This window comes from Scyliorhinus torazame, chromosome 11 (assembly GCF_047496885.1).
Source record: "Scyliorhinus torazame isolate Kashiwa2021f chromosome 11, sScyTor2.1, whole genome shotgun sequence".
In the NCBI taxonomy this organism is placed as follows: Eukaryota; Metazoa; Chordata; class Chondrichthyes; order Carcharhiniformes; family Scyliorhinidae; genus Scyliorhinus; species Scyliorhinus torazame.
In genome coordinates, this window is record NC_092717.1 from 221,570,208 (window position 1) to 221,595,223 (window position 25,016).

Consider the following 25,016-nt stretch of genomic DNA (forward strand, 5'->3'; position numbering starts at 1 on the left):
TTTGTTCTTTGTTCTGTACGCATTGCGTACTTGGGTTACAATGTAGGGCGATCTGCCTAATCTTGATCTATCCAAATTCAATTCTTGGGTCTAGGACACAAATAATATAGTGTGATCATTCCTTCTCCTGTGCTGTGCCAAAGAGCGATGTCTTTGAAATTCCCAGCCTTTATAAGAGTGCACAGTTGGGCCTTCCAGATGTGGTGTGGCGTTTTCAGGGAATTCTGGCCAATTGGCATTATCTGGATTCCCTTCTGTTTAAATCAGTGGAACCTCAGGTAGAGTGGGCGTTCAACTTCCTCCGTGTGACATTCTGCATCAAAAGTGCCTGACGTTATGTGTATTTAGACCCTTAATTCCAGCACTGATAACCCTCATTGGGGTTATCAAAACTTTTTTTAAAATTTAGAGTACCCAATTCATTTTTTCCAATTAAGGGGCAATTTAGCGTGGCCAATCCACCCAGTCTGCACATCTTTGGGTTGTGGGGGCGAAACCCATGCAAACACGGGGAGAATGTGCAAACTCCACACGGACAGTGACCCAGAGCCGGGATCGAACCTGGGACCTCAGCGCCGTGAGGCAACAGGGCTAACCCACTGTGCCACCGTGCTGCCCTCAGCTTTCAAAACTGTGTGCATTGAATTCCTGAGTAAATTATTGGAAGACTTTGATAACTGGTCCTTGTAGTCTTAGTAAACATTTTAAGGTTGATTTCCGTCGAGCTCATTGACCTGTTAATCTTTCTAAATTCAGGAAGATAGCGCTGACCTCAGGTGTCAGCTCCAGTTTGCAAAGGAAGAAGGCTCTTTGATGCGCAAGAAAATGGCGAAACTGGGAAGGGAGAAGGACGAGCTGGAGCATGAGTTGCAGAAGTACAAGTCCATCTACGGGGACGTGGACAGTCCGCTCCCCACCGGCGAGGCCGGAGGGCCCCCTAGCACCAGAGAGGCTGAGCTGAAACTGCGCCTGAAGCTGGTGGAAGAGGAGGCCAACATTCTGGGCAGGAAGATCGTGGAGCTGGAAGTGGAGAACAGGGGCCTCAAAGCCGAGATGGATGACATGAAGTGTCAGCACGATAGGGACTGCCTCAACCGGGAACACGTGTCGAGCGTCCCTACCTCGCCGCATGGCGACTCGGTGGAGTGCGCCACGGAGCTGCGGCGACACCTGCAGTTCGTGGAGGAAGAGGCCGAGCTGCTGCGCCGCTCCATCGGTGAGATTGAAGAACACAACCAGCAGCTCACCAACCAGCTCAACATCCTGAAGTGTGGGCCCGGCCAGGAGGCCACGTGGATCGAGGACGGGTTGCTGAAATCGGGGGGCTCCCTCCAGGAGGAGCTGAAAGCGGCCCGGCTCCAGATTAACGAGCTGAGCGGAAAAGTGATGAAGCTCCAGTACGAGAACCGAGTGCTGATTTCCAACGTGCAGCGCTACGACCTGGCGTCAAACCTGGGCCTCCGCACCGCCAGCCCCAGAGACAGCGACGCCGACAGCGACCCGGGGAAGAAGGAGAGTGACGGCGAGGAGAGCAGGGGCCCACCCCAGCCCAAAAGAGAGGGGCCCATTGGCGGGGAGAGCGACTCTGAAGAAGTCTGCGAGAAAACCTCCGGCTGTGGGAGCAGCAAGCCCTCCGACATCACCGACCTCTGCACCTTGGAGCTGCTGAGGAAGAGGGAAGACACCGAGTCCCTCATCAACATCAAACGTGAGGCGGAGCGCCTGGGCCGGACTGTGGACCGCCTGATCACAGACACCGACAGCCTGATCTACGATGCCAAGCTGCTGGTGAGGAGCGCCGCCTCGGACCAGGGTTTCAATGAAGCCGGGGAGAGGAGTGAGAGCAGAAACGAGCCGGAGCTCCTGGACACCATCAACACCAGGATGAAGGCCTTTCGCTCAGAGCTACACACCTTCATGGAGAAAGTTGACCACCTCGGGGAAGGGCTCAGGGAACAAATGGACGACCTGTCGCCCATGCCAAACCTAACAGAGTCTGCCAGCTTCCTTTCCTCCGTGACATCCATGTCCCGAGACTCCCCCGTCGGCACCCTGGGGAAGGAGCTCATCACCGACTTCCAGGTAAGCGAGCCGGGCCTGTCTGCTCTTAGATACACGCTATTGCTACTGCTGCTGCTTCTGCTGCTGCTGCCTTTAAACTAAATAACACTTTGCTTCTTTACTAAGCATAAACCAAACTACACTAACAAAAAATTGTACTAAATACATTCTGTGCTCAGCTCATGGATATTGATGTGAAGCTTCAAACATAGTTGGGAAAATTGCCAGAGCAACTATGAGTCAGGCCTGTTAGAACTGCAATGAGAGAATTGTTCACTTACATCCCAGTTTCAAAAGCTTATCGAGACTGGCTCAAATATAAAATGTAGCAGTACTCAAATTCTAGATCTAAAAAGATACCTAAAACTTCTATTTACTTCAAAATGCTCTTTTAACAAGGGACCACACTATAGACCGGCCATTCACTAAAAATACACACTGGCTGAAATTCTCCGTTCGTCGGGATCAAATTTTCCCCGCTAGCAGCGGGTTTCCCGGTGGCGTAGAGTAGCTCCAATGGGAAATCCCATTGACAAATGGCGGGAAGAAAAAATCCCGCCACCAGCGAATGGTGCTTCGCCGGGAATGGCGTCCGAAGAATCCCGCCCAGTGCTTGATTTTGTGGCCATTCCCTCGAATGTCAGGAAAGTCATGAGTTAGTGGGCACGGATACAGAATTTTTAACCCCTGTAAATTTGAGGGCAGTGTGCCGACAAGTCCACTCGCTCTCTGCTATTCCTGGGCTATCCCACAGACAGGTGCATTGGCAAATTCAATACTGTGGTTCTAAATGTCACGTTGATCACACATTCACTTGGTGATGGTCAGATGATGAGATTGGGGCAAGGAAAGCAGCTGCTTCAGCCCTGAGCTCCAGCAAGTCCACAAGAGCTGACCGAGGGCAGGGGGGAAGAATTGCTCCTCATCTTTCTGCACAGATCTTCCCAAAATATTGGTATCAGCACTTTTAGAGCGCTGGTCATGAGCTGGGAAGCTGTGATGCAGCTGAACTGCCTGCTTTTTGATGGTTTTGGTTATAAACCAGGTAGGCCAGTTTTACAGTCAAAGTAAGTCATGATGTATCCCTTTCCTATCTCCCTCTCGGCAACTTGGCTCACCTGAGGAAGGAGCTGCACTCAGAAAGCGAGTGATTCCAAACAAACCTGCTGGACATTAACCTGGTGTAAGACTTCTTACTATCTCCCTCTCATGAGACCCTTTGCTGCCCTCCCCTTCCCCTAGTTGATTTTGAACTTTGGAATATACAACTAACCCTAACTTTGTTTGCACTGTTTGAGCATGTTCATAGAGGCGTGGATGTTACAGAATGAGATTTTAAACCTGACAAAGCTTACATCCTAATAGCTTAATGACTTAAGTACGCTATGTAATGGAGTACTGGTCCAGACAAATTGGTTCAACAACTGCTTTAAACTGAGTTAAATTATCAGGGCAGGGAAAGCGGTGGGGCCACTGCATTCCACTAGCAGCTAGTTAACCTGGCACTCACATTGGCGTACAGTTATATTTTGCAAGGCTATAATGGGGGTGCTCACCCTGTGAGTTGTCCCTGTCCATTTCTTTATGTTGCAATTCCTCCAAGCCATCGTAATGGAGTATTAAATAAAACTAATCAAAATTTCCACAGAAAGGCTATTGAGGGATAGGGACCAAAGTGTGCAAATGGAATTAGGATTCCCCTCAACCGAGGTTTAATTGGATGGCAGGAAAGCTCAAGGGGCTGAATGGCCCTCTGACGATTTTATGTTCATCCACTGGAGTAGTTAGAAGTCAAGATTTCATTGTACTGACAGCGGAGGAAAATTTGCACATAAACTTAATTAATATTCTTCGCGCCCTTATACATATAAATGGTAAGGAGTTTTATCCATTTCATTGGTAGGCCTGGAAAATCTGTAAATGTTGCCGAGCTGTGAGACTCCAAATCTCACCGGTTACAATTCCATGGTTGGAGGTCGAAATCAGATTGGAAAGTACACGTACAAAACTTCAAATTGTGACTTTGAACCCTACCTCTCCTTTGTCACGGACACCCCCAGGTCACTAATCACTGACCAGTGTTGTGTTGATTGTTCATCTTCAGGGATTTCCATGGTTGGTACTGTTTTCTGGCAACCACTGTCCAATCCCAAATGTCAAGCATTAGCCACTTTAGCAAGTTGCTGGAGGCCTGTTGGCCACAAAATGTTGGACAAGATCCTCTGGCCTCATCGCGGTGCGTTTCTTGGCGGTGGGAGGTAGCCTGCCGTTGAGCGTGACGGGAACTTCAGGCTCCACTTTCCCATTGAATCCGCCTACACCACCGGGAAACCCATGGCGTGAGTGTGCCTTCGGCAAGACCGAAGGACTGTTATAATTAATTAAAGAGTAGCTCATAAAAGTCCTACATTTCTAAAATTCCTAAAAATCATTGTTGGTGATGTTAGCAGATAAATGTTCAACACGTTTGTCCAGAAGTGAAGTGAGATGATACTTCATTCAAAGTAAAGAGGTTTACACCCATAACAGAATAGTGATCATAGCAATATAATTTATCCATTGCTATCACCAACAGAGATGTATAGGCTTACCTGTTTGTTATCTAATCACTATGAGTTTCTCAGGTTCCTTTGGATCCCACTCCATGAGCTGAATAACAGAATTCCAGAGGCGTTTCAAGATTCAAAATTTGCTTAATGATCCATGGAAAGACACAAGGTCCACATGCCATGAAATCTAGCATCCCGCCTTCCTCGACACAAGGGAGTGCGTGGTGCCCTCGAACAGGCAGCACAATGATTTCCGGATGGTACTTGCCACTGGCTGAGGGACCACCGCTGGATGACGCTTTCTGCATGGCTCCTGCGAGGATAGGCACACCTTGTATCCAAACTCTTTCATGATCTGTAAGCTTACCGTTGGTTTGATTCATGCATCCTTCATTGCATGCGCCTCATAACCAGTGTTTGCATTCTTTTCTTCTCTCTTTCTCTTTTTTCTTTTCAGATGTTTCAGCCCATCATTTTGCTTATACTCATTTTGGTTCTGTTTTCATCACTCTCTTATGCCACTGTGTTTAAGTTGGTTTTTCTTTTCACGCTTTTCTTTGTCTTGTAGTTTTTTTAGTCGTCTACTATACCCATTTTTGTGTTTTTTTTATTTCCCCCCTGTCCTTTGTTGTTTTTGTTAAATCGCCCATGCACTCAACAGTCCAAACTGAGGGACCAGCCAGATTGGCAGCCGGTCCCCGATTATAGAGATGAGCAAGAGACCCTCCAGACTCGAGGTGCCATGGACCAAATCCGCAAAGCTGATGGAGACTACAAAATATACAGGACGGAGGACGAGAGCTGTTTCAGTGCGGAGGTAACTAAAGAAAATGCTGTTTGCGTTTTTAAGGGAAATAAATTTGAGTGACTTGGCATTTCACATCCTCTGGAGCTAGTTTCCCAATTAAGGGAATGGGTTTGAATCCCTGTGTTACGACCCCCATAGAGACTGATAACTTTAAGAGATATGAATTTCCCACGGCCCGTGCAAAGAATCAAATGATACGATTACACGTTTTAAAACTTTTACTGTAACAAACCAACTAAAATCAACATTGAGTAAACATAATTCGGTAGGCATCAAATACAGAAACGTATTCCTAATTGACTTCTTAACACAACCGAAAACCCCACGCCATGTTTATCCATTATACCGCAGTCTCTTTGAACTTGTAGTCTTGGGTCTAAAGTCCAATTTCTCCCGATGTTAACAGCATCCCTTCTTCTAGCTTCACTCAGGTAAATCTTCCAATACTCTTTTCAACAAGTTATTTTCACCGAATCCTTTGAGCATAACAAATGGACTTCATATATTGCAAGAAACTTTTCACAATCCTGGTTTCTTCGAATGTGGGTTCTCTCCTTACCAGCACTCTGCTTAGTGCTTAAAATCAGTCCTTTTCTTCCGTCTGGCATAACAGCGCCTATTGTGGGTCTTGTTCCTCCAAGCTCTTGGCCTGACTTCCTCTGTGATTCCACCCTTTCTGACCCAGAGTTAAAGCTTGCACTTGACTTTCAGTAGAGCTTGACCTGGGTCTCCTGTCCATTTGGTAACTAGATCATAAAGGCAGCATTCAGTACAGCTTCACAACATCACTCATTTGAGGGAGTTCTGTTTAACCTTGCGTTAAAGAAAACAGTTTAAAACATAATAATAATCATCTTTAATAATAATCTTTAGTGTCACAAGTAGGCTTACATTAAATGAAGTTACTGTGCAAATCCCCTCATTGCCACATTCCGGCACCTGTTCGGGTACACAGAGGGAGAATTCAGAATATCTAATTCACCTAACAAGCACGCCTTTCGGGACTTGTGGGAGAAAACCGGAGCACCCGGAGGAAACCCACACAGACACAGGGAGAACGTGCAGACTCCGCACAGACAATGACCCAAGCCGGGAATCGAACCTGGTACCCTGGCGCTGTGAAGCAACAGTGCTACCCACTGTGCTACCGTGCCGCCCTGGATAGCCATCGGATAACCATCCTATAAAGTCTAGCCGTCCTAATATTTGGCTTTCACATTTGAGATCTACCATGAGGGCTACCTTTGCTTTTCATCATCGATAAATAGGAGGATTGTACAGAAAGGCCTTCGCAGGCTGCAGAGATCGTGATGTTGTCTGTGTACAACATTGCTGAAGGCGTGAACATTGATTAATATCCTGGAGTTTTGCTTACCTAACTCTTAGGATCAGTGAGTATTTAGCAAAGCTTTCTGTTAGAAATGCAAAAAGGTGGGGAAGAGTCAGAGGAGTTGTACATGAGGGAGAATATTATGATCCCCACCTGGCAAATTTGCTGTGGTGGAGGAATACAAAATAGAATGGGTGGCTAGCCCATCACCTTCCTACCCATCCCCAAGCTGTCCCACATAATATGGTGGGTGGGTACTTGGCATCAACCAGTCCTCCCGTCTGCCTTTAGCTCTACAGAGATCCTTAACTGGCCAATTTATGGCCTGATTCCTTAATATACGGCTGGGGAAGGCAAAATGAAGGAGGCCAGCCTGCTTTTTCAGCAAATTAAGCTAAAAGGTTGGAAGGAAGGGGGTTACCTTCTTCGGGTGGGGATGCCATATGCCTATCGGGGTTATCCACCCCCCACTTTATTTGCCTCCACCCCACCTCCAGAACCCCTCTCCCTCCATCACTCCACCCCCCCCAAAAAACAAAAAACGACATATGCACCCACTCCCAGGTTCCACAATCCCTCCTCGACTAAAAACCCATGACTCACAAACCAGCATTCGTGTTCTTTCTCCTCTTTTCCTTGGACTGCTTGTAGCCCCAGCAGTGGCCACAACTGAGTTCCAGCCACACCATGGGTCATTGCTGCGAGGCACTCTTTATAGGCTTGGTCGGCTGAAGACCAATCTTCCTACCGGGTGATCGAGCACAACATTCTTCCTTTCCCTTCCCTCCCTCCGTCCGCACAGATGTTGCCCTCAGACTTGCTGCGATAGTGCAGTCTGTATCCCACTTGGACCCCAGCTCTGGTCTGATGACGTGCACACTCGTGACCTCGCTGTACAAAATAATTGCCTTTTTTCTTTCTGTTCCTGGCACCAATTCAGTTTTCAACACTTCCTGTCCTCCCAGAGCACTCAAATTATTACCAGCACAGTGCCTCACACAAACCACAATCTGAAGGAAGTGTCTCATTAGAAAAGATCTTTATTCAGACTGCGTTTGTGATGGTAGTTGCAAAGAAAGATGATTTAGATAGTATGCTGTGCATGGTTTCCCGCCAGCCGTCCCCAGTTGGACAATTCTCACCAATGTCTTCCGGTGTATCGGACAGGGGGAGTGCAGGAAGCTGTCCTAAAAATAACCTGTTGCAATTTTTTGTGTCAGAGTTTGTAGAGCCAGGAGAAGTAGAAAGGCAGGGGTAACCCCACAAATATACCGTCACCCACTACCAACCTGCTACATGTCTCTCTTCCCAAACCCTGCTTTCCTCACCTTTAGTGGCCAATCTTGACTAGCTCCCTCCATTTTCGGACCCCTGCTGATGTTCATTGAGCATCACAATTGGCACAGATTATGCTGATGAGACCTGAACCTATCGACACCCAAGCTAACTTTGCGCAGATGTAATGGCAGATCTACCAACACTGCACCAATTTGGGGTAAAAGTTAAAAAACACTCCTGCGAACTTGAGTTTTGCTGACATTTTGAATGTACAAAATTCCAGTTTGCGAAAAGTAGATTTTAAGTAGATATATTAGGAAAAACATTTGTACCCAAAGACCAACAACTGTTCAGAATAACACTTGAAGTACAGTGATACAGACAATTTTAAAAGGCAACTGCGTATGCGTGGGCCATTCCCGGCCTGTGCATGCATTGTTCGGATTACCAACATAACACATTCCGAATGCATGAACAGGCGATCCAGGCTCTTTGGGAATTGGAGATGCCAACCACGGAGTTGAAGACAGTGCGCCTGCGCAAAAAGCAAAAACACAAAAGATGTTGAAACGAGGGAAACAGGGAGAGGCTGGAAAATAGACAGGAGAGAAGACAGGGAGAAGTTTAAAACAAAACTTGCAGTCAGGGACGAAGACAGAGATAAGAAACTATGGGCCAAGTGCTGGAAAATGGGATTAGAATGGTTAGGTGGTTATTTTTGACTGGTGCAGACACAATGGGCAGAAGGGCCTTTTCCAATCTGTAGACCTCTATGACACTAGGTCTGCCTCAAAATCTTTTATCGTATAAAAGTGTGCCATGACATAAAAACGATCTAGACCTAGAGCGACAACCTTTAATGGACCAATTCTTGTACATGACTCTTCATATGTTCATTTTCTCTTAGCTTATTTCAATGCAAAAACATCAGAGTTAATTTCAGTTGGTTTGGCTGTATTTTGAGGGTTCTATGACGCATCAATACACGTTCATGAGATGTTATAGGCCATACATTTGCTTGCACTGTGTGTTGATGATTAATTTCAGTATAACTCCATATTAATAGATATATATTAATTATCTGGACTTGGCTATACAGGGCACAATTTCACAGTTTGCAGATGATACGAGTCACTTCAGCTGTATTTACGAAAGGGGCTATTGAAAGCGTACGAGCGGTGAGCTTTGCGCACGAGCAGTTGGAGAGAACACTTTCTGTGTGAGACACAGCCAGAGTGAGTGTGGGTATTGGGAATTTGGAGCACAGTGGGAATTCGCTGCAGAGGGGAAAGAGGTGCTTTTGTTTGGCTTTCTAACTTTTAAAATCTTCAGAGAGGGGTCTTGCCCTGCTGCAGCAGTAGGGGCTACAAGGGAGAGAGCTGATTGATAAGTGGTGGGTAAAGTCAGGTCAGTGCTTACTACTTTTATCACTTGTGGTCTGTAAGGTCTTTTGTGGTTTACAGTTCATAAGGGCAATACTCTGTGGTAACAAGAACCAGGGAAGAAGGACCCGAGAGAACTCAATATAATCTGATCTTAAGCATCTTCCAAAGGTTTAATTTAAAGGGGTAAGTCAAGGAAGTAAGCTCAAAGTCGTGGTGCTCCTCGTGATCCATGTGGGAAACCGGGAACATTTCCAGTGTCCGGGGCCAACATGCGTGCAGCTCCTGGAAGCCCAGGCTTTGGAGCTGAAGCAGCGGCTGAGGACACTGTGGAGCAGCCTTGAGGTGTATGTATCGTGGATAGCACGTATAGAGAGGTAGTCACACCGTAGGCTCTTTCTTCTTCTTTGGCGATTACTTTTTTAAAAAATATTTTTATTCTCCTCCTTTTTCACATTTTCTCCCAGATTTGCACCCACCATCAATAAACAATAATCAGTAACAAATATAATGTCAATCCCCATATCAATAACAACGATCCCATCCTCCCACCAAACTCCCAAACATTAGCCCGCATGTTAACATAAACAAATAACAAAAAGGAATCAGGAATCACCCATAGTCATCATTAACACACACAGCCCCCCTCCCCCAACTCTCCCAACCACTCCCCCCCCAACTAATGTTTGATGTTATCCAGTTCTTGAAAGTGCATAATGAACAATGCCCATGAATTGTAGAACCCCTCCGTCCTTCCCTCAGTTCAAACTTAACCTTCTCAAGAATCATGAATTCCAACAGGTCCCCCCCGCCACGCCAGGGCACAGGGTGGAGAGGTTGCTCTCCATCCCATCAGGATCCACCTTCGGGCGATCAACGAGGCAAAGGCTACAACATCTGCCTCCATCTGTTTCCAACCCCGGCTGGTCCAACACCCCGAATATGGCCTCCCGAGGGCCCGGGTCCAATTTCATGTGCACCACTTTAGAGATTACCCTAAAAACCTCCTTCCAATAATCCTTCAGCTTCGGACAGGACCAAAACATATGAACGTGATTTGCGGGGGCTACCCTCGCAACGTTCACACAGATCTTCTACCCCTTCAAAGAATCGGCTCATCCTCGCCCTTGTGAGGCATGCTCTGTATACCACCTTCAGCTGTATCACAGCCCCAACCTCGCGCACGAGGTGGAGGCACTCACTCTCTGGAGTACCTCACACCAGAACCCCTCCTCCATACCCTGTCCCAGCTGGTGATTACTTTTAATGAGTCTGATTGGCCACCTAAGAAACCGCATGTTATTGGTCATTGGTTCTGTGGGTTCTTGCATGGCTGATGAGGTTGATCCTGAAGCTGCATCTTCGACCGCATACTTGGCAGGTATTTCCTGGGGGCGGGGTCAGTCATGGGACTCTAGATCGCTGGTATTCCTTTCTCAGTCTCCTTTTCCGGGTTGGCGAGTTAATTCTTAATTCCATATGTCATGGGCTGGTCCTCGGGATGTCCTCTCCAAAAGAAGATGTAACCACCACCATCCGCCCTCAGCTGCCCTTTGCCTGGTCTTTGGGTCTCAATGTTGAAGGGAGGTTCTCCGTTCCGGTCGATTGTGTTGCTCATTATCCACGATTCATTATCATTAACCACAGGCTGTGTCCAAAGGCAGGAAGTGACCACCAGGCAGAGCAAGAGGACTAGGCATGCGGTGCAGGAATCTCCTGTGGCCTTTCCCCTGAAAATCAGATGCTCCGCTTTGGACACTGTTGAGGGGAATGGCCTCTCAGAGGAAAGCAGCAACAGCTAATCCTGTTGCACCATGGTTGGCTCTGCTGCATAGGACAGGAAAAAAAAGCATGGGAATTCAATAGCTGTAGGGGATTCAGTCGTATGGGGAATAGATAGGTGTTTCTGTGGCTGTAAATGAGACTTCCGGATGCGCCGATCCACGGCCAGAAGTGCAGGGCCCCGTATCGGCAGGTGGAGCTTCGTGGAGCACTCCGCCGTCCTGCTGTCCCCTTTCAGGTAAGTGAATCGCTGGGCTAAGGAGCCCGTTGATACCGGCGTGAAACGCTCCAGTGTATACGCCGGCGGCAACACTTAGCCGCGGTTTCGGAGAATCCCGCCCATTGTGTACCCGAACAGGCGCCGGAATGTGGCAACTAGGGGCTTTTCACAGTAACTTCATTGCAGTGTTAATGTAAGCCTACTTGTGACAATAAAAAGATTATTATTATTATTGTGTGGCTGGTGAAGGTTTAACTAGAATGGCACGGGGATGGGAACCTAAACACGGTGACAAGGGAAAGAAAAACAGAGACAATAATAGAAGAAAAAGGAGTGAAATGCAAAAACAGTAGAGAAGAAAATGGGGCCACAGCACAAAGAAAAGTTAGGATGATTAAAAATGGCAAAAAGGCAAGCCTAAATGCTTTGTATCTTAATGCACAAAGCATTTGGAATAAGGTAGATGAACTGATGGCGCAAATCAAGATGAACAGATTTTATCTCTTGGATATTATGGTGACATGGTTACAAGGAGATCAAAGCTGGGAACTTAAGAACGAGGGATATTTGACTTTTCGGAAGGACAGGAGGGAATGAAAAGGTGGTGGGGTAGCACTGTTAATGCAAAATGAAATGAGGACAGCTGTGAGAGACGATCTAGATTTGGATGATGTAGCGTCCATTTGTGTGGCGGAAATATACAGCAAGGGGAAGAAGAGTAGTGTATAGGAGTAGTGTATAGACCCCCAAACAGTAGCCACACTGTAGGAAAGGGTATGAATCAACAAATAATTGGAGCATGTTAAAAAGAATAGAGCAACAACTATGGGTGTTTTTGATCCTTGTGTTGATTGGGTTAATCAAGTTGGTAAGTGTAGCTACGACAACAAATTTGTTGAGTGCATTCGGAATAGTTTCCTTGAGCAATGTGTCATGGAGTCAACCAGGGAACGAGCTATCTTGGATCTGGTAATGGATAATGAGGCCGGTTTGATCAATGACCTCAGAGTAAAGTAGTGATTATAATATGATGTTCAGTTTGAGGGTGGGAAACTTGGGTCGGAAACAACTGTGTTTAACTTAAATAAAGGGAATTATAATGAAATGAGGATACATTAGCGAAAGTGGACTGGACGGATAGATTATCCTGAGTTGATACTCAAGTCAATAAAACAGATGATTCCGCCCATTGTAGGTGAACTTTAATGTGGAGAAGTGTGAAGTGATTGATGTTGATAGGAAGACTAAGGAAAGACAATTGCTAGAATTTTCCACCAACAGGATCTTCCAGTCCCTCGGACATCAAATTCCCGCTGCGTGTTCCTCGGCGGGGGGCTGCACCAACGGGAAACCCCACTGACAATGGCGGGCCACTTCCACTGCCGTGAAACACACCTCGGGGGTGGGGGGGCACAGAAAATACCATCCAATGTGTACAGTTTTAAAGAGGGTGCAGGAACAGAAAGATCTGGAAGTGTATGGACAGAAATCTTTGATGGATGTAGGACCTTTTTTTAACAAAGATAGAGGACAAACGAAAGGACGCTAAGCTTTTCTAAAGCACCGCTTAAGCCTCAGATAAGCATTGTGTTCCATTCTTGGCACCGCACTATGGGAAGGATGTCAAGGCCTCAGAGAGGATGCAGAAAAGATTTACCAAAATGGCACAGATCGTGGGGACTTCAAGTGGAGAGAAGCTGTTCTACTTAAAACAGTGAAGGAGGTTTACTCAAGGTGTTCAAAATCTATGAATATGAATAGACAGGGTAAATAAGGATTTCTATTTACAAGATCATTAACCTGATGGCACAAATTTAAGGTGTTGACAAAAGAACCAGAGACGATGATGTGCAGGTTAGGTGGATTGGCCATGCTAAAATTGCCCTTCGCGTCCAGGGATGTATAGCTTAGGTAGGGCTACGGGAATAGGGAGGGGGAATGGGCCTAGTAATATTGGAAAAAGGAATTGGAGAAATACTGAAAAAGGGGGGAAAATGAGGCTTTGGGAAAAGAGCACGGTTAACAGGATAGCTTTGCAAAAGTGCTAGTATGAGCGTGATGGGCAGAATGGCCCCCCCCTTGTGCTGTGCCATACCATGCTTCCTAGAGAGAGAGAGGACAGAAACACAAAAGAATACAGAATGTTCAAGAAATCTCAGTCACAGGAAAAAAATCAAGTTGGGGGCAAAGATTAAGAGAACAAAAAACATGTAATTGAGGAGAAACAGGCAGATGTGTATGTAACATTTAAATTGGATTTTTTTTAATGATGTGGAGATGCCGGCGTAGGACTGGGGTGAGCACAGTAAGAAGTCTTACAACACCGGGTTAAAGCCCAACAGGTTTGTTTCGAATCACTAGCTTTCGGCGCACTGCTGCTTCCTTGCAATGTTTGACTTTGTCTAAATATATTTTTCTGGAACCCACCTCTTCATTCACCTGAGGAAGGAGCAGTGCTCCGAAAGCTAGTGATTCGAAACAAACCTGTTGGACTTTAACCTGGTGTTGTAAGACTTCTTACTGTTTTTTTTAATGAAACTGTTCAGCTAGGAGACACATTAATCGCTTCTGTTCTCTTGCTCTATTCTGCAGTGTGAATCCTTCTGCGGTTAAGACTAGACTGTGAAGCTGCATTTGGTATCTGCCGGTGAGCAAAGATTTCAGTGACGCCAAAAGCCAATTTGAGTTTTAACACAACGCAGGCAAAGGTTTTCCTGAAAGTCAAATCTCCTGTTGTTTGTTGGTGGGAAGCCCTTTAATGAGCAAGTGACTAGGAACACCACAATCCAGTATTCAGGGACAGCAGGTAATGATGAAAGGCCACATATGGAGAATCAGTAGGATGAGCACAGCTCAATACTGATACCAGTTTGTCTATAAATATTTTAGCACCTTTAATTCTGAAATAGAGGGCAGGAAGCTAATTAAATGTCAGGGGTGAAGTCTCTCCTGTTGGTAATTTTACCATAACAATTTGTGTGAAGGGGGCAATCGCCTTTTGTCGCCAGCTACCATTTCCAGTAAAATTACTGACAGAAGGGAGTTCATTGTAGCTCACACACTCAGGTGGTCCACCATTGCTGCTGGGGCTTTCATCCGGCCTAACAATGTGCACAGTCTTAGATTTCACAGTCATGCACGGTGTTTCTATCCAAGGTTCAAGAGTGGAAACTTCACTATCACTTCCGCAATAGCCGAGAAATGCTTGAGGAAAGTGAAAGTATCGGGATATTTATTTATAGGCTTTAACTGAAAGCGTTTCTATTTTCTCAAAATGCACAGCTCAGGGAACCCCGTGTTTTACTGGAACAGGATCTATCTGTTCAAGAGCTGCAGCTTCGACTGGAACAGGAGAAACAGCTTCGGGAGGACGAGAATGAAAGATTCACCAGCAAGATCATTCAGGTGGGTAGAATCATAGAATCCACACAGTGGATTCTATATGAGCCATTCGGCCCATCAAGTCTGCATCGACCCTTCGAATGAGCACTCGACCCATGCCCACTACCCCAATCCCAGTAACCTTGTAACCTAGCCTAACCATCCCTGGACACTAAGGGGCAATTGTCCAGCACTTTCTGTTTTTATTGCTCCCTAGTGATTTCAGCTAAAAAGCGTGTCTGTGGATATTATGTGAGGGTGGTGGGACTGCTTGACGTAGATTAGGTTCACTCATCAAGAAAGGCAACTTGACTGAGAAACCTGAGGATAGGCAGCACCTATGAAACTCTAAACCAGAAAGAGCTGATTTGTTTTTCATAATGAGTGGGTTAAAAGTTAGGATAGTTTTTCCGGTTTAGTGTCCGGCAAGGAGGGCAATTGTTCACTGTTTAGGTGTGTCATTTCTTGTGTGATTATAAACCAAATTTTGATTTGCAGTTGCTTGCAAGGAGAGATGATGGCTGGGATATTGCACTTCTGTTCTTATCGGGCGTGAATGGCGACGGGACCGCAAAATCTCACCAGAGGCCCAAATCGTGCTTTGCGTTGGGGGGAAGCCTGGTTGGAATTGTCCCCACCTCACCACCAGTGACATAACAGGAATCAAAGTCAGGAACCCATTGTAATAAATTTGAATGTAATTATCAGGCCTCTTCACCATATAATTGGCTCCTGTTAGATTATCCGTTCACGCCCGCTTGAGGGTACGCCAATGTGAATTTACGACTGGTCTCCCACGGAGAGCAGGCAGTGCATCATTCAGGGGGAGAAAGTCATGCCCGGGTAGTATTTGGGCATTTTACTCCCTGGAACTGCCTATGCCAAGGGGCAGTCCCAGGGAAGGGGGTGTTAAGTGGAGGCGGCATTGTGCAGGAGAGGGGGTTCTATGTTTTACTTTTGTGCACTGGAGCGTCCTTTAAAAATGGAGCCCCGATCTTTAAAAAACTAACTTGCTGGCATAAGCCCACCCTGCGGGCGTAACGTTGTGGGGACCTGCTCATTCAATATTTTTCAACTAAGTCCCGAACATTACGGTGGAGAAAGCCGCCAGCTTCAATGCCGTTTTTCCAACCTGCTGCCACAATCTACAAAAAAAAGGAACATTTCCAACAAATGGACACTCATGTCCACGACACAGCTTCCCGCTCAAACGTGGCCAACCAGTTGACCTCAGCCCTTCAGTCTGTTTAAAATCCCTGATGCACGATCAATGACCACTAAAGCGAGGTTGTAGTCCAACTGAAGGCTTTAACAAGCTAGATGTTTCCCCCAGCAGCTCAGGTACAGAATGAGGGCTGCTGGGGCAGCACGGGTTCTTATACCCTGCCTATCAGGGCGGAGCTATTATACACTCTAGCCTATAGCAAGCATACAGGTTCTACCAATGGTACTTTAGCCTCTCAGGTACCGTAATACCTATAATACCACAATCCCCGAGCCCAAGAAGCCAGAAAGGTTGCTTGCTTATTGGAGGGCTTTGACCAACGAAGGGGAAGCCTTGACTAGTCTTCTGGGCCTAGCCATTTTATGAAGGGGAAGGTATGCTCTCCCACTTCCTGCTCTTCCCGATGAGGAAAGGCTTGAACTATACTTCGCTACCTCTGAACAGCATGCCTGAGATCAAGATCACATCACTGTGGGGAAACCTGTTTGAGATACAGTACAGTACATGAGCAATTTGAGACAGGTTTTCACATAAGTGAAGCTGGGAGATTTACTGGCTAGATATTAGAGGACCAAGGACTGGATTCGGAGCATTGAGGGGATGGAATGGAGATGTAATAGGTTATATACTGTTCATGTGTGATGATCCTCAGGTTAAACCACCACCAGTCAGCTCTCCCCCTCAAAGCGGAATGCAGCCTACGGTCATCTGGGACTCTGGTGACTTTACACAAAGAACTAGAAGCAGGCATAATGGGCTGAATGGCCTGCATCTCTGCTGTATGATATTTCACTTGAAAGTCAACGGTTAGCTCATACTGGGTTCTTGCCAAAGTCTTCTGAACTATGTGCGACCGTGCTGTGTAGAAACCTACACTAGTATTTGGGTTTATTTTTACGGCAGTGGTGAATACTGGTCTTTCATGCTGCGTATCGAGGAAGGAGAATATCATGCTTTTTAGCGAGGCTTACTGATGAGCTTTCCAGGGAATTTCGGCTCCAAAACAGTAATGGATGAATGCAATGTTGCTCCAAGCCAAGATTCTACACAGAGGTTTACAGACACAATGATGTCATCCGTCCCACAAGCACACTGCGCCAAGAAGGAGCCAATCATGAGAAAACGAAGAGAGGGCAAAGAGAATTCCCTCACAAAGCTACACTGAGGCTCAGGAAATTTGGCAGAGGATTGTGTTCATGTGGAATATGTAGAGTCCGAATTATCATGAGACTTTTTAAGTATCTTGAAAACAAATATGCCTCCTTTGGCAAAATGTAATAATTATTTTGCGGAACAAATGTTGTTTAATTTCTAGGATGTAATGTTGCTGGCCTAATGCCTCCTTTTCCAACACAGATCTTTCAGATCCTGCCAGCTAAGGTCATTGAACCAGGGATGGCTACAGGCATTTTATTATGATTCCAGTTGAGTTGCTGATTAAAAACATACTGTTACATGCTTGCACAGTGAGATTTATAATTACATACAGTACTTTATTCAAGGTTTGATTAATAATGGGTTAGAATTCTACCCAAATTGATAGGCAGCTTCTTGTGTCTGAGGGAAAACAGGCACTATAATGGGTTAGCTTGCTGCCGGAATGTTGGCCGGAATTTTCCGGCTGTTCATGCCAGTGGGATCCTCTGGTCCCGGCGGCTAGGGGTGCACTCAACGTTGACAACGGCGGGACCAGAGGATCCCACCACTGACCAATGGCGGGCTACCTCCCCCGCCACGCCGCGGAAAATCCCGCCCGTTGAGTTGGATTCAACTCCTTATCAAACCATTGAGAAGGATTCTATCTTTTCCCAGGCAAATTTTGGCAGTGTTGAACTCGGCTCTAGTTTGGAATAAATTCACAAAATACAGAAATGCCTATTGTTCAGCACCAGTTGGCACAGGATTGGCACAGAGAGATCGGAGTGGTGGAGCAGACCTAAGTGCCCATCAAATGCAATTTGGTGTTGAAGCAGTGCAAAGCTGTGTGTCGCCTGAAAGTTCTTGATGCTGATATTAGATGCAACAAGCTTTCAAATTTGCTCCATTTTCGATGCTTGATGAGGCAAAGGTCATTTTTCCCTGGCCCCTAAAATTGGCGTACTCTCAGTATTCAAAGACCTTTAGATTTTCATGTGGCAATAATGCTTCTCCTGTGCCTGTGAAGTGGGGATAGGAGTGGAACGATATAGAATGGGAATCAGGATCTCTCTTTTTTTTTCACCCCTAAGTAAACCTTGGGACGATTGGTTACACTGGAACTTTTAGCCTTACGTTCTGGCAAACCTATGGTGCTCGGAATGATATTTTGTTGTCCCGCAGATTGAAGAGGAAAACCAGAAGAACCTGCTGAGGAAAGACTTTGAAGTGCAGAGCCTAAACTTGCAGAACAGACTGGAGCAAAAGTCATGGAGTCATGAGAGGGCCCTGCTGCTACAGGAAATGAGAATGTTCAAACAGAACACATTCCTGTTCTATGTCAAACTTAAATGGCTGCTCAAACACTGGAGGCAAGGAAGGAAAAGGGAGTATAGTGGAGAGGACATATTGGAGGTAGGCCAAACTCAACTCTGTGCGCAGCTATTTTTCAGTCTTCAATGTTTGTTGCATTTGGTAGTGAAAGTTGATGATTAGTTGAAAACAGTGTGGAAAAGGGCTCAGTAAGTGGTGGGATACTGAGAAGGTTACGGCAGTGGCGCAGTGATATTGTCACTGATCAAGTTATCCAGAGACCCAGGGTCTTGGGATCTGGCTTCGATTCCAAAATTTTAATTCAATCTGGGATTAAAAGTTTAATGATGCGCATGAAACCATTGTCGTAAAAACCCATCTGGTTCACTGATGTCCTTTTAGGGGAGGATATCTTTCATCCTTACCTGGGGACATCCTAAACTGAGAAGACTACAGGGCCGTGTTACAATCCCAGTTGGTGCAACTACTGGGTGAGAAGGTCCCAGAATGGAAGCCTGACTCAGAGGACCGTGACGTTTTACTTGCTAATTAGTTTTTAACAAGAAAAGAAAATTAAACACGAAAAGTTTGCGTATAATGCAACCATACTCCCCCCTTAGCCTCACAAATATATACAGCTTTCAAAAATAGCCCACCACTCTGAAACCAAATGGCTGATTCTATTCAACCAATTTTCCGCGGATTTCTTCTCAAATTCTCCCCAGGTGATTGTTACCTGAGTATTCCCGAACTCCACTCCCAAAAAAACATGCTTTGAAACCTTCCTTCAAACAATGCTTTTCATCAGCTGTTTTCATCCAGCTCCAAGCTTTCAAACAATCCTTTCAAACAAAGATTCCTCTCCCCTTAATAAGGAATCCAGCTCCAGTTTTGACAACTATCCTTTCAGGCTTGCATGCAAACTTTGAGAACCAGCCACCAATTTCCACAATTATTTCAAATAATGTCTCACAAACGATAATAAGATATCACAAATCTTAGAACTACTTTGGATATCTTTCTGGCCTGTCACAAGCCAAGTCCTTTTCAACTCTCTGTAACTTTCCTGAACAGTCACCTATTCTAATACCTGTTTCCGCTGTTCTTTGAACTTCAGACTTCTTGGAAACTTCTCTTGTTTCCTTAACCAGCTGTCCTTTAGATTTCTGCACCTGTTTTCTTAACCATTACTCCATGGTATGGCTTTTCTCCTAGCAAAGCTGAGAGAGATGTTCCCTCTCTAACTTCCTATAACCAACTGCTAAGAATTCAGTTAAAACAATCACAAAAGCCTTACTACCCTAAAGTTGCCCTTGGTAACTAAGCAATCATTTATTACTTCTCCAAACTTGTTTACCTTTAATGCCGTAACCCTCTCTCAGCACTATGAAGGCACGGTTTGAACTGAACAAAACCCCCACACATGCAAACACCTTTGTCCAACATGAATATAACTAGAATTTTACTCTTTTTACACAGAAATACCAAATTAAAACCACTTAAATCTCTGCCATATTTTTAATATTTAACAATACAAATATAGATCACTTAAAACTGCTTCTGCTTTCCTGACAGTTGGGATACTGGAGGCAAACGACCACTTGGGAAGAAGGGCTGTTTTCAACTGAATTGAACTGACCCTGTGAAAATGCACAGCTCTTGTGTAGCCACTTCACATCAGCATTTATTTTGAACCACTAGATGCAGACAGCTGAGTGATGAGCAGGAAACACCAGACCACTGAAGAGAGGATCGAGAAATTAGCTTCTAGTTGTGAACATCCCAAATAATTAACAATTTTCTGCATTAGGGAAAATGGAAACTGTATCACTCAGGAAAAATGTTTATTCCAGCAATATTAACTGTGAACCTGCGCGGCTAAAATTTTAATAGTCTGTTTAACGTATCCAAATATGTTTACAGTTTGAACAGATTGAAAACTTGCCTGAACTGAACCTGCACCTTGAACAAAAAGAGCTAGACCCTGACCAAGAGGATAGTGGGTGTGTGCTGACTGAATACTCCCAGCTTTCCTCTGCAGAGAGTGAAGATCACAGACCACAACTGCAAACAAAAGAGTTACTTCAGCACCAGAAGCAGGTGTGTCTCCCCCTCTCAATCCTACTCCACGCACATACTTCGCTCATTATTCTCCTCTCATCCTCTCCTGCTTCAGTTAGTTAGAATTTATAGATTGACCTTGAAAAAGAACTAGCTAATGAGGTTATGTGACTTCCATTATCAGGCCAGCAGGTAGATCTTCAATGAACAAAGCTACACCAGTCACTTTCTGTAAGATAAAAAGCCTGCTGTTTTCTTAAAATTAAGTTGTTTAGCTTGAATATGGTTGTTAGCATCATCTGACTACAAGTTCCGTGATCTCCCTGGGACGTGATCCTCTTATCAATAATTTGTCTTAACTCATTATTTTTATGTGTCCAACACATCTGAGCCACCTTTCAGTGATTAGGTCTCTTACTGTTGTGCTCAGTACAGATTTCTTATTGTGCTGTTTCTAAAGCCTCTCGATGGTTGCACTCTAATAGTAATTAATTGCTCTTCAAAAGTGGAGGAGTTGATTTAGGATGCAGTGTACAACTCATTTGAGTGAGATATGTGGTAAGTCTAGCATTGCTTGCGAAGATTTTAGACTTTTGGTTGCCATATAACTCCACATGTCATGTCTAGTCCTAATTAATAGAGATTGATTGCACCAATTAGCAGTGCATGCAAATGCATACCTAGTTTTCCTGGATCCTAGAAACACAGAGAATACTTATCAAATAAGCTATTTCAGTCACTAAACACTTTTGTTCACGTTCTGCCATCTTGCGCAACCATACTGAAGAATGGATTCAACCAAAAGCTCCTATCACATGGTGTATAATTTGCAAAGAGATACTCTCTTTGCATATCATCTTCCATCTACAACAAATGGCAACTTCCAGCGTGGTTCCTCTCAACCAAAACTACATTAAAACTGACTGTTACAAGGCAGTCTGGAAACGTTCGTTCTCCATTTCGCCTCCCTCTTTATAAGCCTGACCTACAATTTTCACCTCTCAAAAGCCGCTTGAGATTGAAAGCTTGATCATGTGGGAAATTCAGATAGAGTTACATACCCTATTTGGGATAAGTATTGGAGTAATTTGAGACATGACACGTAACTGTAGCATTGATGGTGAGGAACAGGTGGTTTGGGTCTATGGTTCGCAAAGCTCCCACCTCAGGTCATGTCTGGGCCTGATTGTCTGGGATATGATTGGAATCTGTAATTAATAGAGATTAACTGCTGTGGCTTGTCAACAATTCCATTAACATTGAATCATGCAACTGCCACAGTGGTAGAAGGTGATCTGGTTCCACCGTGATTTTTTTTGTTTGTCGATCAGTTCACTCCTATTAGCTCGAGCAGCACTCGCAAGATGCACTGAGGATAGCAAGGGCACAGAATGGGTTGATGATATCAATGCCCATCTTCAAGAATGGTTCGGTAGCATCATAGAATCCTCACACTGCAGAAGGAGGCCATTCGACCCAACGGGTCTGCACCTGCCCTCTGAAAGAGCATCCTACCTCGGCCCACCCCCCCATCTTATCCCCATAACCCCGCCTAAACCACCACATGTTTGGACACTAAGGGGCAAATTAGTATGGCCAATCCACCTAACCTGCACACTTTGGGGCTTGGGAGAAAACCGGAGCACCCGGGGGAAACCCACGCGGACACAGAGAGAACGAACAAACTCCACATAGACAGTTACCCCAAGGCCGGAATTGAACCTGGGTCCCTGGAGCTGTGAGGTAGCAGTGTTAACCACCATGCCTCCTATTCGCCACTTTACACCAAGCTGGCTGAGACCTGGAGATAATAACTGCCAGACCTGGCCTTCATTGAATAGTATGCAAAGGAATTGGATATGTTTTTGGCCTTTCCTGGCCCGCCTCCCATCCTCCTTAAGGCCATTCAGAATTTTGCCGCCTCGCTAACCTATTACCCCTGCCCTCACTGACCTATGTTGCTCCTGGTTAAGCAATGTTGTGCCTCCCCCCTCCTCCCCTCCATCTCTGTAGCATCCTCTAGCTTCACGATCCTCTGAGAAATCTGTGCTCCTCTGATTCTACGCTCTCATGTATGCTGGAATGTAATTGCTGCACCATTGGGTTACGGGGATAGGGTGGAAGTGAGGGCTTAAGTGGGTCGGTGCAGGCTCGATGAGCCAAATGGCCTCCTTCTGCACTGTATGTTCTATGTTTCATTAGTGGCCATGTTTTCAACTGAGATGTTAAGCTCTGGCCTTCTAATCTTTATTTCCTCCTTTTAAGGTTCCCCATTAAAGCTACCTCTTTGACATAGCTCCTCGTCATTTACTCTAATTTGGCTCAGTGCCTTGGGACCTTACGTTAAAGGAAGTGTATAAAAGGAGCTTGTGTTCAGCAAAGGTGTGACGAAAGTCGCAAAGGTGGGATTAAAATCAATCCAAAAGGGATATATTTGTAGGGGTGCAGGGGCAGTTGAATGTGGCCAAAAACCCTGACAAGGCCGGCAAAGCAGAACTCCCGCTGAACTTAATGGCTGTACTTCATTATAATTATTTGGATCCTTTTCCTGCTTCACACCCGCCAACTGGCCAGATTAGCCGTAAAAAAGTGATGGCGGGGTTGACAACCGAGGGTGCTTTGAGACACCCCCCGGCATTTCGAAGGAAGTATGTTGATGGTGAGGGGAAGGTTGCGGTGAGAGGATTAGGCACTGTGGCAAAGGACAGTGTAATCTGGCATCGGGAGCACAGAGATCGACTGCTACCAGCAGGGAGGGGCCGAAGGGTTCCACGAGCGGCCAGGGAGCATCCCAGCTCCTTCTGATGCACAAGCAGCGGTGGGAAAGGCACTTCCCCTCTGGAGCCGTCAGCTCCTGCCTCACCATCACTGCCAAACGTCCCAACCCCTGAGAAACCTGCACAGCAGCAGTGAATTTTAAATGGTGCCCCCAATTACACTGGAGGGTGCCCGCCTCCCCATTTTGGGACCCTCAGACAGCATGATAACCACACTTGTCAAGAGAATTATGATCATTCTGTTGTTGGGGGCGGGGAGTGGTGGGATTAGGTAGATTAATGTCTTTGAATCTAAAAATGTATTTTCTTGACAAAAGTTTAGAATATTTGAGAAGGTAGAGTGCTGGAGGACCATGGGGGGGATTCTCCGCAATCGTCGCGATGTCCACCGACCGGTGCCAAAAACGGCGCGAATCAGTCCGGCATCGCGCCACCCCAAAGGTGCGGAATTCTCCGCATCTTGGGGGGGCCGAGCCCTCACCTTGAGGGGCTAGGCCTGCGCCGGACTGATTTCCGCCCCGCCAGCTGGCTGGAAAGGCCTTTGGTGTCCCCCCCTGCTGGCGCGGAAATGACTTTGCCCTGCGGCGCATGCGTGGGAGCGTCAGCGGGCGCTCATGGCATCCCCGCGCATGCGCAGTGGAGGGGGTCTCTTCCGCCTCTGCCATAGTGGAGACCATGGCGAAGGCGGCAGGAAAAGAGTGCCCCCCACGGCACAGGCCCGCCCGCGGATCGGTGGGCCCCGATCGCGGGCAGGCCACCGTGGGGGCACCCCCTGGGGCCAGATCGTCCCGCGCCCCCCCAGGACCCTGGTGCCCGCCCGCGCCGCCTTGTCCCGCCGTTCGAAAGGTGGTTCAATCCATGCCGGCTGGCGTGGGTTGACAGCGGCAGGACTTTGGCCCATCGCGGACCGGAGAATCGCCGGGGGATTTCTGCCGACCGGCGCAGCGCGATTCCCGCCCCTGCCGAATCTCCGGTGGCGGAAAATTCGGGACACAGCGGGGGCGGGATTCACGCCGGCCCCTGGCGATTCTCTGACCCGGTGGGGGGTCGGAGAATCGCGCCCCATGCTCGCACTACGCAACAACATTGTCGTGTTAAACGAGTAATTTGGGAAGCTGCTTTCTTAGCAACTATAGTGTTGAGTTGTAATGAATGAATAGAATTCCTCATTCGTGTAGGCCACAGTTTATGAAATGAAATGAAAATGAAAATGAAAATCGCAAGAGCTGAGAGAGGTTATAGAGGAGGGGGTCTGGTGTGAGGTGCTCCAGAGAGTGAATGTCTCCACCTCATGTGCGAGGTTGGGGCTGTTACAGCTGAAGGTGGTATATAGAGCGCACCTCACGAGGGCGAGGATGAGCCGATTTTTTGAAGGAGTAGAGGTTCTGTGTGAGCGTTGCGGCGGGGGGGGGGGTCCGTGAATCACGTTCATATGTTTTGGTCCTGTCCAAAGCTAGGGGAGTACTGGAAGGAGGTGTTTAGGGTAATTTCCAAGGTGGTGCGTGTGAAACTGGACCCGGGTCCCCAGGAGGCCATATTCGGGGTGTCGGACCAGCCAGGGTTGGAAACAGGAGCGGAGGCAGATATCATAGCCTTCGCCTCGTTGATCGCCCGAAGGCGGATCCTGCTGGGATGGAGATCAGCCTCTCCACCCAGTGCCCTGGCGTGGCGGGGGGACCTGTTGGAATACTTGACCCTTGAGGTTAAGTTCGAA

General features: G+C 46.5%; 1 protein-coding gene across 2 annotated transcripts in view; it reads left to right on the forward strand.

Moving 5' to 3' along the window:
* The window catches only part of mtcl1 (microtubule crosslinking factor 1), a 252,955-nt gene that overhangs the window by 155,733 nt on the left and 72,206 nt on the right, over window positions 1-25,016 (forward strand). For both annotated transcript variants that reach the window (XM_072468349.1, XM_072468350.1), the window contains exons 5-9: window positions 757-2,082; window positions 5,272-5,427; window positions 14,693-14,815; window positions 18,336-18,566; window positions 20,388-20,564. In XM_072468349.1, coding sequence (XP_072324450.1) covers window positions 757-2,082; window positions 5,272-5,427; window positions 14,693-14,815; window positions 18,336-18,566; window positions 20,388-20,564 — 2,013 coding nt within the window. The remainder of the gene's footprint in view (window positions 1-756; window positions 2,083-5,271; window positions 5,428-14,692; window positions 14,816-18,335; window positions 18,567-20,387; window positions 20,565-25,016) is intronic.